General features: G+C 37.5%; 1 protein-coding gene across 1 annotated transcript in view; it reads left to right on the forward strand.

Annotated features, from left to right (window-relative positions):
- The window catches only part of hcn1 (hyperpolarization activated cyclic nucleotide-gated potassium channel 1), a 73783-nt gene extending 60617 nt beyond the window's left edge, over positions 1–13166 (forward strand). The window contains exons 7-9 of the mRNA XM_078272121.1: positions 609–773; positions 7298–7419; positions 7537–13166. Of these exons, the coding sequence (XP_078128247.1) occupies positions 609–773; positions 7298–7419; positions 7537–8406 (1157 nt within the window). The 3' untranslated portion in view covers positions 8407–13166. The remainder of the gene's footprint in view (positions 1–608; positions 774–7297; positions 7420–7536) is intronic.
- Positions 13167–14691: the final 1525 nt, after the last annotated feature.

Genomic DNA, 14691 nt, shown 5'->3' on the forward strand with positions numbered 1-14691 from the left:
TAATTGAGTGTGTATAGTGCTTTTACATTTAATTTTAGAGGTAAATGTAGCTACGTATACACACACACAGGAAACAAGATGTTTATACTATGTTATTATCTGATGTGAGGGGAGCTGCACGGTCAAGTGTTTTAATTGGATTTTTCTAACGATAACAAAGCAAATGTGTTATCTTCACATCTCTTCTTGTAAGAAACTACAGTGGCTGAACAGGAATGCTACGTAACCATACCCCTGTTTAGTTATCCATTACATTGGAGAACTGATGCAGTACATTGATGCAGTGATGCCTGACAGTTTTTTTTTTAAAGCGGACTACTGTATCATATTATGGGACCATTAGCTCTGTGCAGGATGATGAATTGTCTTAGTATAATGCAAGTGACAGCACCGCTGATGGGCTTCTCATTTTATTTACATTCACATTAGCTTCTGCTTCTTTTGTACTCGAGGTTCATCTGTATGGTAATCTGTATTGCAATTACTGGGATGATTTCGTTAACGTCCCTCTGCACTGTACACTTCTGTTACTGTTTTTTACTGTCACATTTTTCCGTGCTCTCACTCTTTGTCCTCCTCTTTTGTCTCTCTGTGTTCCTGCCATACAGAGATCTGTCTGCTCACCAAGGGCAGACGAACTGCGAGCGTGCGTGCAGACACCTACTGTCGACTCTTCTCCCTCTCTGTTGATCATTTCAATGAGGTGCTAGAAGAGTACCCCATGATGCGACGCGCTTTCGAAACGGTCGCCATTGACCGATTGGACCGCATTGGTAAGACCTGTCTACATCTAATTCCTGACCTGTCTGATTGGTCGAATCTCTTGCCTGTCATCGTGCCTTGTTGTCTTGTCTTTATCAGTATTTGTTTGCCGTCTTTCTTCATAAAAGCATTGTGTCTGCCATCTTGTGCTGCATGACCTGTATGCTATCTTGTTCTTTTTCTCTTTTTTTTTTTTCTTCTTTTTTTTTTTTACACTTCCGTCTCTTTCTTGTCTTAAATAACACTAAAGAAAATTTGTTATAACCAGAATTAATCCTTCTAAAGAACCAAAGTAGCGTTTTGTGGTTGGATTAACTGGAAGGCAGTGCATGTCGCTGTCCGGGAGGGAGTCAGGTCGCCCCCTGGTTGGTTTGGAGTTGACCCCCCCACTGGATGTCAGCGAGTGGATGGAAGCTAACCTCACATGCATGTGTCTGGCCCTGTTTCCACTCATCTGCACTCCTGGGTATGAGCAGCCCCCCACCCCATATTAGAATTCTCAAAATCAACCAGACCCTGTGAAACGAAACAAAGAGCAGGGCCAGGTGACATCAGGGAGTTGTTTCAGACACTAACTACCCGGTCCAGCCAACAGGCGGGACCCTGTATAGTTTCATTCAGCTCCTCATCAACAATGCTTCCTTATGTTCAATGTCTGATTTATAGAAGAACTTGGCCAGATAGATTATAGTAGAGTAAGTGATAATGGTTCAGACACATTTGTTACAGTGAAATAAAGGGGCACATGTATGGGATACAAACAGGGCAATAATTGGTTGCATTGACCCTTATGTTGCACATTCTCCCACTCCTTATTCAAAGGGGTTCAGTCTGCTCTAATACATAGATTGGAACTGAGATATTGATAAATTAAATGCATAGAAGTTATGATAATATGAAAGAGTTGTCTAAAGGGATCATTTTTTAACTGACGGAAGTAGTAGTTTGTCTTTGTCTTCGCTAATGCTTTGCTTCATTAGAAATATGTATCTTTATGAAATGTTCTCCTTTTATTACTTTTAATATATTAATAACTTGACAATAATAATTCAGTACATTTCAGTGTCTCATTCAAGCAATAAGAAGAATTTAGCGAGTGTTCTTTTTTCATCATGTGTTGATCACAGATACTACCGTACGTATCTTAAGATCTGGTATCATCGTCTTACTCAACCCGTTTATTAAAAAATGTAATTTGTCAAACCTACAAGTACCTTACTTACAAAAGTAAGTAAGGTACAGATTACAACACACTGTATCGATGGACAGATGTGAATAGCACACGTTGAATGTTCTAGCACATTATTGTTTTCTTTGTAGCTCAGCGACTATATATGAGGACGTTATGAAGTTTGACTAGTGTATTTTCACCTGTGACTACATGTAGCAAACACATAACTTAATTTTTAAAGTGCAGGTGGAGGCTCTCCAAGTAAATTAATATTTGCTATTAAGGCGACAGGTTACTGAAGGTGAATAAAATAAAATTGTTCATGTTTTATAGAACGCCTCCTTTGCAACACCGAAATTGAAAAATCTAAAATGAATTTTACAGCTTATGATTATTTCTTACACAGGAAGGAATGGAATTTGTTAAATAAACCACTGTTAAAATGATTTATGGGTTATATTACTATTTTTTTATGGCTGCTACGCGTAGCAGCTCATTATCATTAATGATCAAACAAACTTTTAAGCCTGCCGACAACGCTAGAGGCCAATCAAGTTTGGTGATGTGTTTCCCTATTATATTAACCAGAAAACAGTATCACCTAAACACAAAGCTAAACTTGAATTTGCTTAGTGACAGTGTGCCAATGTTGTCTCATATCAGTGGTTAAAGCTTGCAGTCTGTATCTACTTTTCTATCTGTTGTTTTTTTTTCTTTGTCATGGCTTTGCGTTTGTGTATTATTTTGCCTGACACAGGCACGTCAGTATTGAATTGCTTTGCAACCTGAGTGTTGACTCAACATTGAAATACTGTAGTGTCAGGCAAGTCAGCAACAAGCAACGAACAATAACCAATCACAATTCAACAACAGATCTGTGTCACTGTTGAGACAACCTTTTCTCCTCAGAATTACGTTCATATATGAATGGGGGACATAATGATGACTGGATTATAACAAGATATTTGATAAAACATCTGCAAAATGTTTACACCAAAATTTATACTAACCATTTCTGCAAAAGTTCATATTAGACAAATATGCTAAATGTTCACCATCAGTGTTTATCTTACAACACCATTAATGTATGGTTAAGACAAATCAAACTACTTAGTTTCGGGTAAAAATTCGGTCTAAATTTTACAAATGACAATACTGATTTCTAGTTTAATACGGGACACAAACCTCCATCTCTCTAGCTTTGTGCTTTCGTCACCCCCACTTTCCCCTGTGCTATACGAATGTCCTCCTACTTCTTTGCAATATAACTGAACACTAAGGCCCCGATCAGACAAAGAGCTTTTTGCAGATTGCAAAATCAACGCAAAAGCAGCGAGCAAAACGCTTCACCCTCATTGAAAACAATCACAAAAAGCCGCCCCAGGCTGCTCAAAAGCGCTCTGTCTGAACTGTGTCTACTAACCAATTGTGAAGTAGCTGCATATGAACGTAAATTGCAGGAGACGAGGTTGCATTTTTTTTGGACGAGCATAAAATAAAAATCTTTATTTGCCCTATAGTGAAGTCCCTTCACAACATGCTGTATGCCGTTTGGCCTCAACAGTCCAAATCTACATTTGCCCTTTTTATGAGAGCTTCAAGATGAGTTAGCTTTTCACCAGATGTTTTAAAACGAAAGCTGCCCACTCTGACTGACACTCCTCAGAGTGATATAGATTTGATCCATCCTTTCACACTAACCATGAAGGGGGTTTTGTCTCATACGAGGGAAGATACTTTGTCATGATCCGTGCTGGTTGTATCGTTTCTATATATGAACTGCATTTGGTTACATGCTTGTCTTGCTCTAAAAAGGAAAGAAGAAAAGTAACCATGCTTTGAAACCAATAACGTGTTGCACATTTGACATTATCTTTTATCTATCTAAAAATTATTTGACCAGGAGTCCGTCTTGAGACGAGCACATCTCGTTTTCAAGAGTGTCCTGGCCGACGAGTAGGCATCAGGTAAACACTTTATTCCAATTCCAATATTCGAACAGGGACAAATTGACCTATAAAGGCTTGCTAAATGGATCCGGTCTCAAATTCATCCTCCAAGAGTTTGCCCTTTTGCTGGAGTTTACATCAACTGTTTAATTCCTGCATCAGTAACACATAACTCAAAGTCACCCACACCAGTCCTGCAGATGTTTTGATGGACACATTCAAAATGTCAACAACTAAGACAATCAAAGAAACAAAATATATCTCATTCAGTGTCACATGCCATGTTTATTTTGTAAGAGATTTTCACAGAATAATTAAGTGGGCTTTGAGCACATGCTCAGCTGTATTGGTGTGACATTTGTATTTAATCTTTGAACTCTTTGTTCAAAGTGTATTCACAAACAAAACCTGTCTGCTTATTAGTAAAACCTTTACTAATGCAATGCCACATACACTTTTTGTTACATGCAGAAATCCCATTTCATTATTTATTCATGCTTTCACCAATAGAAGAAAAAAGTTTGTTTCTGATTGTCTGGCTTGAAATATGAATTAAGTCTTTTGGGGGAAAAATTTGGGGAAAGATTTAAGCTTTTCTGACACTAATCAAAGTTGTCAAGTTGACTACATGTGGAGGGCAAAAGTTTATTTAATCCATTACGAATCATTTTCTCACACATTTTACACCAGTTATCCTCTCTCAAATAAGTTCTTACATTAACCCTCAACAAGAAGAAACTGAAAAAAACACATTTCCTGCAGTGACTCATAAAAGAAAAGAAACACTTTATTGCAAATTATTGGTGAAATTATACATCAAATTGTATTGTGAGTCAGAATGAAAAATGTGTCTCTGTAAAGCATCTCAAAATGTGTGTATTTTATTTTTTAACAAATCCATATTTATATGATGTTTGTGAACATTATGATGTTTGTGTTTTGCTTGTTTTTGTTGGGTGTGTTGGTTGGCTTTTAGACTGTTTTACAACAATTATGTTTTTGATGTCAGATATGGGTTAATTACTTATTAATCTTTTTTTAATCATATTGATTGGTAAAGTTTGTATATTTAACTAATTTCACTGGTTCTATTGCCAGGAAAGACACATTACTTACAATACTGTAATTATATTATTTTCAACTGGTGATTTGACCCATAGCTGATCATGTTTTGATTTCAATTCAAAATTTTGTATGTAAAAAAAAAAAACAAACATTTCTTTACCCATAAGTTGTGTTTACATTTTGTTAATGTTTGTTTGTCTGTCTGTTTAATTTTAATTTTAATAGATACTATTTTTTATGTTCCAAAGTCAGTTTATGAAACAGGTAAACTGCATTTTGCAGACATGACTACTGGCATTCATTGGAAAAGCAGTCCAGGATATTTTAAGCAGAAAATATACAAGTCTGAGTTTGAAGTGTCTGTTTATTATGAGTTCATTCTGTGGAGATGTGCACTGTAAAAAACTATTTAACGGTCCATGCAGAACAAGGTGTGTATTGGGGTACAAATCAAACTCGGGTGTTAAAGTAAGTTTGTGTTTATATATTTCATAGAATATTTCATTAAATGTAAGTGTACATATAGCTCTAAAAGTCTGTTATATTGTTTGACAAGTGTCTATCTTTTGCACACCTTTAACTGAAAGAGAAGAGAAAGAGGAGGATAAAATGTCAGACAGATTAAAGGATGAGAGAAATAAAAAGAGGCCAGAAGGGCAACACTGATGCCTGTTGCCCTGAAATCCTAACAATACCCCTGCTTCTAACTACCAGCAAATAATGGAGAAATAATACATATGTGTTGTCCTTCCAACCTACAGAGTTTAACCCTGTCATCTTTAAAAATGCAATCAAAGCAGCCTTGTAAGTTAACAGTAGTCTCATAGTCAGTACGTGGTGCTAGTTTTAGCTGTCAACCCCGACTCTGTAGTGTCTGTTGCAGTCAAAATGGCTGTCAAACATAACATCAATCCTGCCTTAAAGCTGAATGCATGGCTTGTTGGCAGCCTTGAGAGGAGAAAGCCGTCCAGAAAACGCTACTCAACTGTAAACTCTGTGCAGAAATCTTCTGCCCTCGAGGACGTGGCTTAATGATTGATTGACTGTGGCTAAAGCCTTCAGCACACTAAAAGTCAACTCTGTCTTCTTTACCGACAAATAGCGCTTCACAGCCTGTCGATACACAAGGTCAACAGTAATTACAGGAAACACATCCTCTAAATAGATTTGGACACAGTTCATTCAAAGTAAAGAAGTTAATAGATTCAAATTTTCATTATTATTGTCAAATGTGGCAATTCTTTCTACAAAAGACCAGTTTCAAGACATATTTCATGCTTTTAGTACCACTTAGCATTTTACCACAGTTTTGCTCCCAAAGCCACAACAGTGGTCGGTGTTTTAAGAAGCCATCTGTCAAGCTTTTATTGTCATGGTTCATGACTAGTAACAAGCTGGGAAAGATTTCCAGGCCTCTGGGCTCAAAATGCCCTTTATAGGGCAGCAATAAAGCACTTTTAAAAACCAATTTGTTTACCGTATTAAGGAAAAAATGTATTATAATAATTACATTTTGCAGACAAAATTCACACTAAAGTATAACAAAACATTTTATTCATGAAAATAAATATAAATCTTTAGACAATTCCATGCAAATTTTAATGATAAAGATAAAAGCATTCTGTGGTAAGATGAGTAAAGTTTAGTTTTCCCAATTAATGTATTTAATGTATTATATTCACAAACTGTACCCACTGTGGTAGTGTGTTAGGAATAGATCTTTGTCGCTTTCTTTGCCTGTTTTTATTGTCACCTTGTTTATAATTCTTTTTTTGAAAAAGCTTATTCTAATTGTGCTTGTGATGAACAGAGTTGTTAAATAGAACATGGCTTTAAATATTCTTAGAGTTTAGACTTTTTGTCTTTCCTTCGACAAAAACTGTCCAGTAACGTGATGTGTGGGTACAACTCATCAGTAGTTTTCTGTGTTTCTTCGTCCACATCAGCACCTTCACTGTCTGCGCTATCACGTCAGTAATCTTTGTCTCCTTATATGTCCTTCACTCCTCTCAAACTGTATATTTCCCATAGTCATTACCATTCAATGTCCTTCACTCTTTATATTCAATATGGCGAACCTTAGTGGACATGAAAAGATGCAGCTTGTAAGATTGAAAGAGTTGAAATTAGTGGAGTGAATATATAAATGTAGTGGAATTAAGAGGATGAAGCTCCTCTATTGAAGATGTGGTGACAAAAAATGCAAATGCACTTAGGTTTTTTCCTACTAAAACATACAAGCTGCATCTTTATTATTACTGTCATGAATCCTGCCCTTTTCCTGTGGTTAAGGGCAACCAAAGTTTGCCATTGCTGTATATGCTCACCTCTCCTGACTGCACCCCAACAGGGAAGAAGAACTCCTTGCTGCTGCAGAAGTTCCAGAAGGATCTGAACGCCGGCGTTTTCAACACGCAGGAGAACGAGATATTGAAGCAGATTATCCGTCAGGACAGGGAGATGGTGATGATGGTGGACCGCAAGCAGTCAGTTACCGGGATGAACTCAACACCAATGTCAGGAAACTCCATCATTAACTCACCAGGCCAACCTCCCTTCGCCACTGCCTTCGGCACCAATCAGCTCCAGCAGTCCTCTGTTCCCCTGACCTACAGTGCTTCAGCTATTGCCAATGCCTCTGCTGCCCGCATGCTGCCATCCGCTGCTGCTGCGGCGCACGGGGTTTACCCTGCTCCCAGTCTTTCCCATGGCAGCCTGAATTCATCCTCAATCAACCCACAGACCCCACTCCAGCAGCAAGGAGCGATCATGTCGCCCTTCTCCTTCACGGCTGCAATGTGTAGTCCACCCGTGCAGACCCCTCTGGCTAGCCGGAGCTTTCAGTACAGCTCGCGCACAGCTTCCCAGCTGTCACTTATCCAGCAGCCATCTACGGCTCAACCACCTCTATCCACACAGCAGCAGCTCGCCCAGCAGCCCGCTGCATCAACTGCAGCCGCAGCCTCTGCAGCACTGCAGCAGCAGCAGCAACCGTCACCTCAGCAACAGCAGGTCCCTTCACCTCAGCGGGGAGACATCCACAAGAGCACACAGGCTCTGCAGTCGGGCAGCTTGGGTCGAGATGTCAGACATTTATCGGCCTCCCAACCATCACTGCCACATGACACACCTCTGGGGCCCAGAGTGCACCCAGCTTCAGGAGACTCTCTGGCCTCCATCGTGCCACCGACGGCGGCAGCGATCCAGGGAATGAATCTGCAGAGTGGCATCCGCACCACAGTGCCACAGCGTGTCAATTTATTCCGGCAGATGTCGTCAGGAGCCTTGCCCCCGGTGCGCTCGGCAGCGGCGGCGGCGGCGGCGGCGGCAGCAGCAGCAGCAGCATCATCATCCTCCTCCTCAACCCAGCACAGGGAATCCCCCGGATCTAGGAGAGATTCTGTCCTGAGCAGTACAGAGACCGAGCAAGACAAAATGCGGTTTGCATCAAATTTATGATCCCATTTTTTCCCTTTTCATTTTTTAAACTTCAATATGTTTCGATTCATTTTTAAAAGTGGAGATGCAACAAAAGAGATAAAGATGAGGAACTTCAGCGTTTTTGTTTCTCTACAATTTTCTTCTAAAATAACCTCATAGAAATCCTGTACATACAAGCCCTTGTATTATATTTTAGACACATTGTTTCCCTAAACTTAAGAATGTATATTATACAGATACATCTCTTTTCTTTTACGCCATATATATATATATACACTGCTGTATGTATGTGTGTGTGTGTGTGTGTGTGTGTGTGTGTGTGTGTGTGTGTGTGTGTGTGTGTGTGTGTGTGTGTGTGTGTGTGTGTGTGTGTGTGTGTGTGTGTGTGTGTGTGTGTGTGTAAAATCCAACTAGAATATTTGGCAATGGCAATTTAAAAGCTGTAGTATAAACATGAGTCTTCCTTTCTGAGAAATATAAAGAATTCTATACAATGTATGAAGTTTTTATTTTATTTTATTTTTGCTTTCTGTTTTTTTAAAACTGGAATGCATTGTAGATTCTGACGACTATTTCTTTTCATTTTATTTATTTTTTTTACCATTGAGGAAGAGAAAAATTATCTTCTCCTATTAAGCAGCTTTAGGCACCACTGTGGAATAATACATGCAAACAACTCTGACAAATAATCTCCAAAAGCACACACTCACGAAATGAATCTACCAGAATACCAGTTTCCTGAACCCTCATCTCAGAAACCAACGCAGATACTGTAACTAAGTGTTATGTTGCTCTCAGCAACAAAAATACAGTATGCCGAGGCACTATATCCCCACAGTGGCTCACATACAAACCGTGACAGTGTTATGGGTCCAAAGGGAATAGATAATAGAAATGCTGCTTTCTTTGTTTATTTTTGAGGGGAATGGAGTGTGGAGAAAGATATGGATGGATGCTATTGTTTTCTATTTCTAATTTCAGGAGGCTGAGATGTTACATTATGTTGCTTAAAAATTCTGTGTATATTTATAATATTTATAAACTAAAGATTATCACCATTATGCAATAGACTGTGACATTAAGATTACCTATATGTGTGCTGTAAATAGTTTTGTAGATCTAGTATTTACAGATACTGTGTGGTGCATTCTCTATCATAACAATGTCTTACTTCTATCAGGAACCTGGATATCATCTATATGCGAAAAAGGTTTAGTGACAAAATACATATGTTTCATAAGAGATAAACAAACCTTAATGCAATAGCGAGCACTACTTGATGCTGAGAAATGCCTGATTGGGGGATCCCTCTCTCTCTCTCTCTCTCTCTCTCTCTCTCTCTCTCTCTCTCTCTCTCTGTATTCTATTCCTAGCCCTAATATAGTTTTTGATTTCAAGTAAACATATACAATATTTACCTACAATACACAACTTGATTTCAAAGTCATCCTTTTAAAAGTAAATGTGTCTTTTTTTATTCGCCTCATTTCCCAAATCATTGTAAGAATGATTCTGTGGTTGTAACACTTTATAATAACATGCATCATACATCATTAATAAATGGTAAATTGATAGTTAATTAAACTTTAATTCATAGTTATTTAACTTTTAACAAACAATGAACGATGATTTATAATGTACTAAATTAAATTCATACTGATTATCAGTAATTTTATAATTTGTTATGCTATCATTAGTTGAGTGTAATATAAAATTAGTTTATAAATGTAAAATAATACTTTGTCAATGATTGATAATGAATTTGTAAACCCTCCATAAACATTATATGGATGGCTATTATAAAGTTGCGACTAATCTTATATCATTAGTTATTGATTAATAAGTGTTTTTTAAAGCATCAGGCAACATTAATTTGGCCCCTTTTAAATATCTTTCTGTGATCTGTAAAAGAGATTATTATTTGATTATTTGTGCACTGATAAAAGTTATCTAAATAATGTTTATAGGTACCTTACATATGTATTTATTAACCATTCACGAGGTATTATAATCATCAGATGCAACTTTATAATAGCCATCCAAAAAATGTTTGACGGTTTATAAACGATTTCTTAAAAGTTTTAAAATTATTTGGTAATCATTATCAAATATGTGCAGTAGGTAAGACTTATAAAACTAACTTTTCTGTCATATTTGCTGAACCTGACCCTATGTTCGAGTAGAACTACATGAAGCAGGTAATTTAAAAAAAAATCCGGCTCCTCTGGCACCACCTACAGCCTGTAGTACGATTTGCAAAAATCCACAGCTCTCTGTTCAGATGCACCAATCAGGGCCAGGGCCAGGGGGGTGTCTAACTGCATGTCAATCACTGCTCATGCACACGCATTCATTCTCCCTTGTGTGGGGAGGGGCTTAGGAGACCGCTTTGGGCTTTAGCGGAAAGGGGGGGAGGGACTGAGAAGTTGTTGATGTTCAAATGTTTTGGCTAATTCCTGGATCTTCGCAACCCTACCTACGGCACCTTTAATATAATGTATAAAATGTAATGATAAACTGTTAAAATAACAAAGTAGAGCATCATTAATAATTAGTAAACAGTATTAATTTTTAACAGTAAAATAACTACTAACTAAAGTTTAATTAACTATCAATTTACCATTTATTAGCGCTGGTTATAATAGAGTTTTACCTTTTTTGTTATTCATCAAACCTTTTTTGAATCTGCTTCTTGAGTAAAACTGAACTGTACGCTGTCATATCACAATTTCTGTAGTCGAAGAGCCTGGCACAACATTTCCAACTCACGTGTTTTAAGTTAAAGACGTCAGGTATGCAGTCACTCAAGTGTGCAGGGGGGACGTTTTCACCAAGAGGTGTTTTTGTGCTGCTGCAAGTCAGAAAAAGAAATGCTGGTTTGCATTAAGGTTTCTGTCTCATGTAAATCCATTATGTGGGCTTAGGTACTCTAAACTGACCTGGACTGATGAGGCAGGGAAGCAAGGTCAAGCCAGAATATTATGACTCTATCAAAAAGGATAAGAGCTATTTCGAATATTTTAATCTTACAATAATAAAAGTATTTGATGACTCGTCTAAAATAAGCCAGTCGTTACGGCTTACAGGCCATTTCCCCTGCACATACAGTAGATTGTCGTGTGTGCGCACGAGGCCTTTCTGCGGTCTATATACAGTGAGTCAAATGTGACAAAAGTAATCTGCTGTCATGCAGAATTTCTATTTAGAGTCACAGTTTTCATGGCACCAAACATCCCATCAGTTCAAAGTGACTAAGCCCTCTGAGATACCGTTTTAAAAAGATTACGTCTTCGCTACAGATTGTGTCGATAGTGTATACAGTCAACCCACCAATGTCATGAAAGCATGCACTGTCACAAATACTTAAAAAAAAAAGAAAGATACTATCTCAAAAATGTTGACGTTACATGTAATGTTAGATTATGTTTTGTTCATTGTCTGTCTGCCTTGACGTTATCTGTGTGTGAACAGAAGCATTGACTTTTCACATGGACATTCTTAAGTATTTGTGCCTAAACTATATCCATGTTCCATCCTTTTGTTATGAGTGTGAGCTCGCTGCCTACGGGGGGCAATTCTGCACATAACTGCGCATTCATTCATTTTGACTATACTCTGTGTTTTATGTCTCAGTGTTTTTAGACAGGAAAGGAGTAAGCAACGATGGCCAAATGTCTCAGTTTATCCGATTGGTATCTTTACTTGCAAAGTGAACTTCTAGAGGCAGGTTTTTTCTAACATTCTCAGTCAAGCTATATAGAATATTTAATGAGGTCATGTACAGTTTAAAAAAAAAGAAGAGAGAAGTGCAATCCTTAGCAGTAATATCACGCTCAATGAGACATTGTACACATTTGGAGCACCTTTATATCTTCCTTTGTATAGCTAGCCACTGATGTTTGGGTTGAATATTGATGTGTGGAAGAAAACTGGCCAAAGCGAACATTCATTGTCTTTGTTTTAAATTGCACTTTCTGATTTACTAATAAAAAAAAGTTACAGATTATTTTGGCTAGGTTAGTTGAATGAGTTAGTAAGGGAGCAATATCCCCGAGAATTTGTGCTGCCCTGATCCTGTATGAGGTTCTAAATGAGGGGGAGATGTTCTACTTACAATGAAGAGCGCTTAATCGTGAATATGCCATAGTGTATAGGAACTAGTACACAGTCAAGATGGATAGCAGCACTGTTGCTTTGTGCTGTTTTTGATACTTGCCTTTGGAGGGAGAGCTTCCCAACTATGTGCTTTTTTCACAATCACAACTAACATACTGGAATGGGCATTAATGGTGATGTAAAACACAAACTAATGAGCTTACATATTAGCAGTATAGAGACTCTCAACAAACCAGCACATATACTTGTATGTTTCTTTTTGTTTGTTGTTTTATTGGTTTGAGAAAATAAAAAGAAGAGATGCAAAAAGGAACTGAGATTAATAATAATGCACAGAGAGGACAAACCAAATGCTTATTTGGTTTTGATGACCACAGGTTTCCTATGTTTACTGATGATATGCGCAGTGGAGAGAGGGGCAAAAGCTACGGTGAGCTGCCTGGTCCTCTTAAATGCCACTCACATGGACATTGTTCAGCTCATTTATGTAATCCAAGGTTTAGAGAAAAAGAAAATCAGTTGGTTACTTGATACAGATGAAAGAAAGATAAATGTAAACTTTCTTACAACAATATGCAGACAAACAGTGTTTGTCAAAAAATCCTTTTGATTTTTGTTTGTTTATTTTGTTTGTAAATAATAAACCTTTAGAATATAGAAAATAAAAGACATATTGTCATTTAAAAAAACCGAGTGTGTGTCATTCTATTGTCGAACAGTGTGTGTCGTGATGGAGACGGGCGCTTTTTACTCATTTACAATTTGATCAAGGGAGAAAATAGAGAAATGATTTCGAAGACGAAGCAGTGATGGAGAAGGTTGTGGAGTATTCAGGTATAGTGTTTGTCAGCAGTTACAGGCCAGGTGAAAAATCAGTCTGTGTAGCCATCAGGGATTTCCATTCATTACCTACGAATCCAGTTATTGGTCATAAAGCCATCATACAAAAGACAGACTTCTCTGCATGACTATGTACTCATAGATGGACATAGATAGATAGACAAGTTAATAAATGTGTCGTTTTTTATAACTAACAAAACCTTGCTCATATTAAAGACACATTGATTTAGGTTTGCATGTTCAGTCGCTACAATTAGTCGGTTAATCAATTATTTGATCGGCAGAAAATTAATCAACAAATAATCTGGATGTTATGATTTTCTTTGTCATGTATATTAGTAAACTGATGACATTTGAGTTTTCCAGGTTGGGTGAACAAAAGAAAACATTTGAAGACATCACCTTGGACTCTATGAAATTATGAATGGCCATGTTTCATAATTTTCTGATATTCAATAGACAAAACGATCAGTTGATTCATCAAGAAAATAATCCTCAGATTAATCGATAGTGAAAATACCACAATAACATTTATAATTACATTTGTCAGCAAATGTATTTATAAACACCTTTCATAAAATCTCATGAATGAATTATATTTCTTCCTCTCTCCCAATTTCAAATTGAGCACAGCTCAAATTCCAAAGGTGGTTTGCCGTTACCTTTTGAAAGCCGGGCTCACCAAGGTTGGAGGGGTGATGCATGCTTCAGTTGATCTGGAGCTCTGTGATCAGAGAGACACTGCCCTCAATTAGGCATTTATGCTTCATTTAATGTGAGTAATTGTATTCAGGGGTATTAAATGTTCAGCATGTTTGTAGGATGACAACAAAAGTTTTGTTTACATCATCACAGGAGCATCATTGCCTGTCACATAATGACCAGAGCCATTACATTCATGCAGGGAATGTAATGTACTGTAATATTAGTAGATATTGTAATAATAATGTCTACATATGTGCATATGTGATCTGACTATAGTCTCAGTACTTTATATATCGCTGAGAATAGGCAAATTACATATGGTTTGACACAATCTCAACTCAAGGTCCATGTACTAGCTTTTTCCATAACTTTCAACCACATTTCACAGTCTTCTTCAGCAAGTGGAGTTTGATCACTGACTGAAGTATGACACTTGGGTACTTGTTATATATTGTATTTAAGTCTATTAAAAGATGACCTGATGGTCACATGGGATGTGGTTGAAAGCTCTGTGAAAAAGCTGTGTGGACCTTTCTAAAATCTGTGTTGCTGTTCTGTGAGTTACAGTGTGCTACAGTAACAAAGCACATCCATTCATCTTCCATTCAGCTGGTAAAACTGTTAAACTTCTGTTTAATTATA

The sequence above is a fragment of the Sander vitreus genome, chromosome 16, assembly GCF_031162955.1.
Source record: "Sander vitreus isolate 19-12246 chromosome 16, sanVit1, whole genome shotgun sequence".
In the NCBI taxonomy this organism is placed as follows: Eukaryota; Metazoa; Chordata; class Actinopteri; order Perciformes; family Percidae; genus Sander; species Sander vitreus.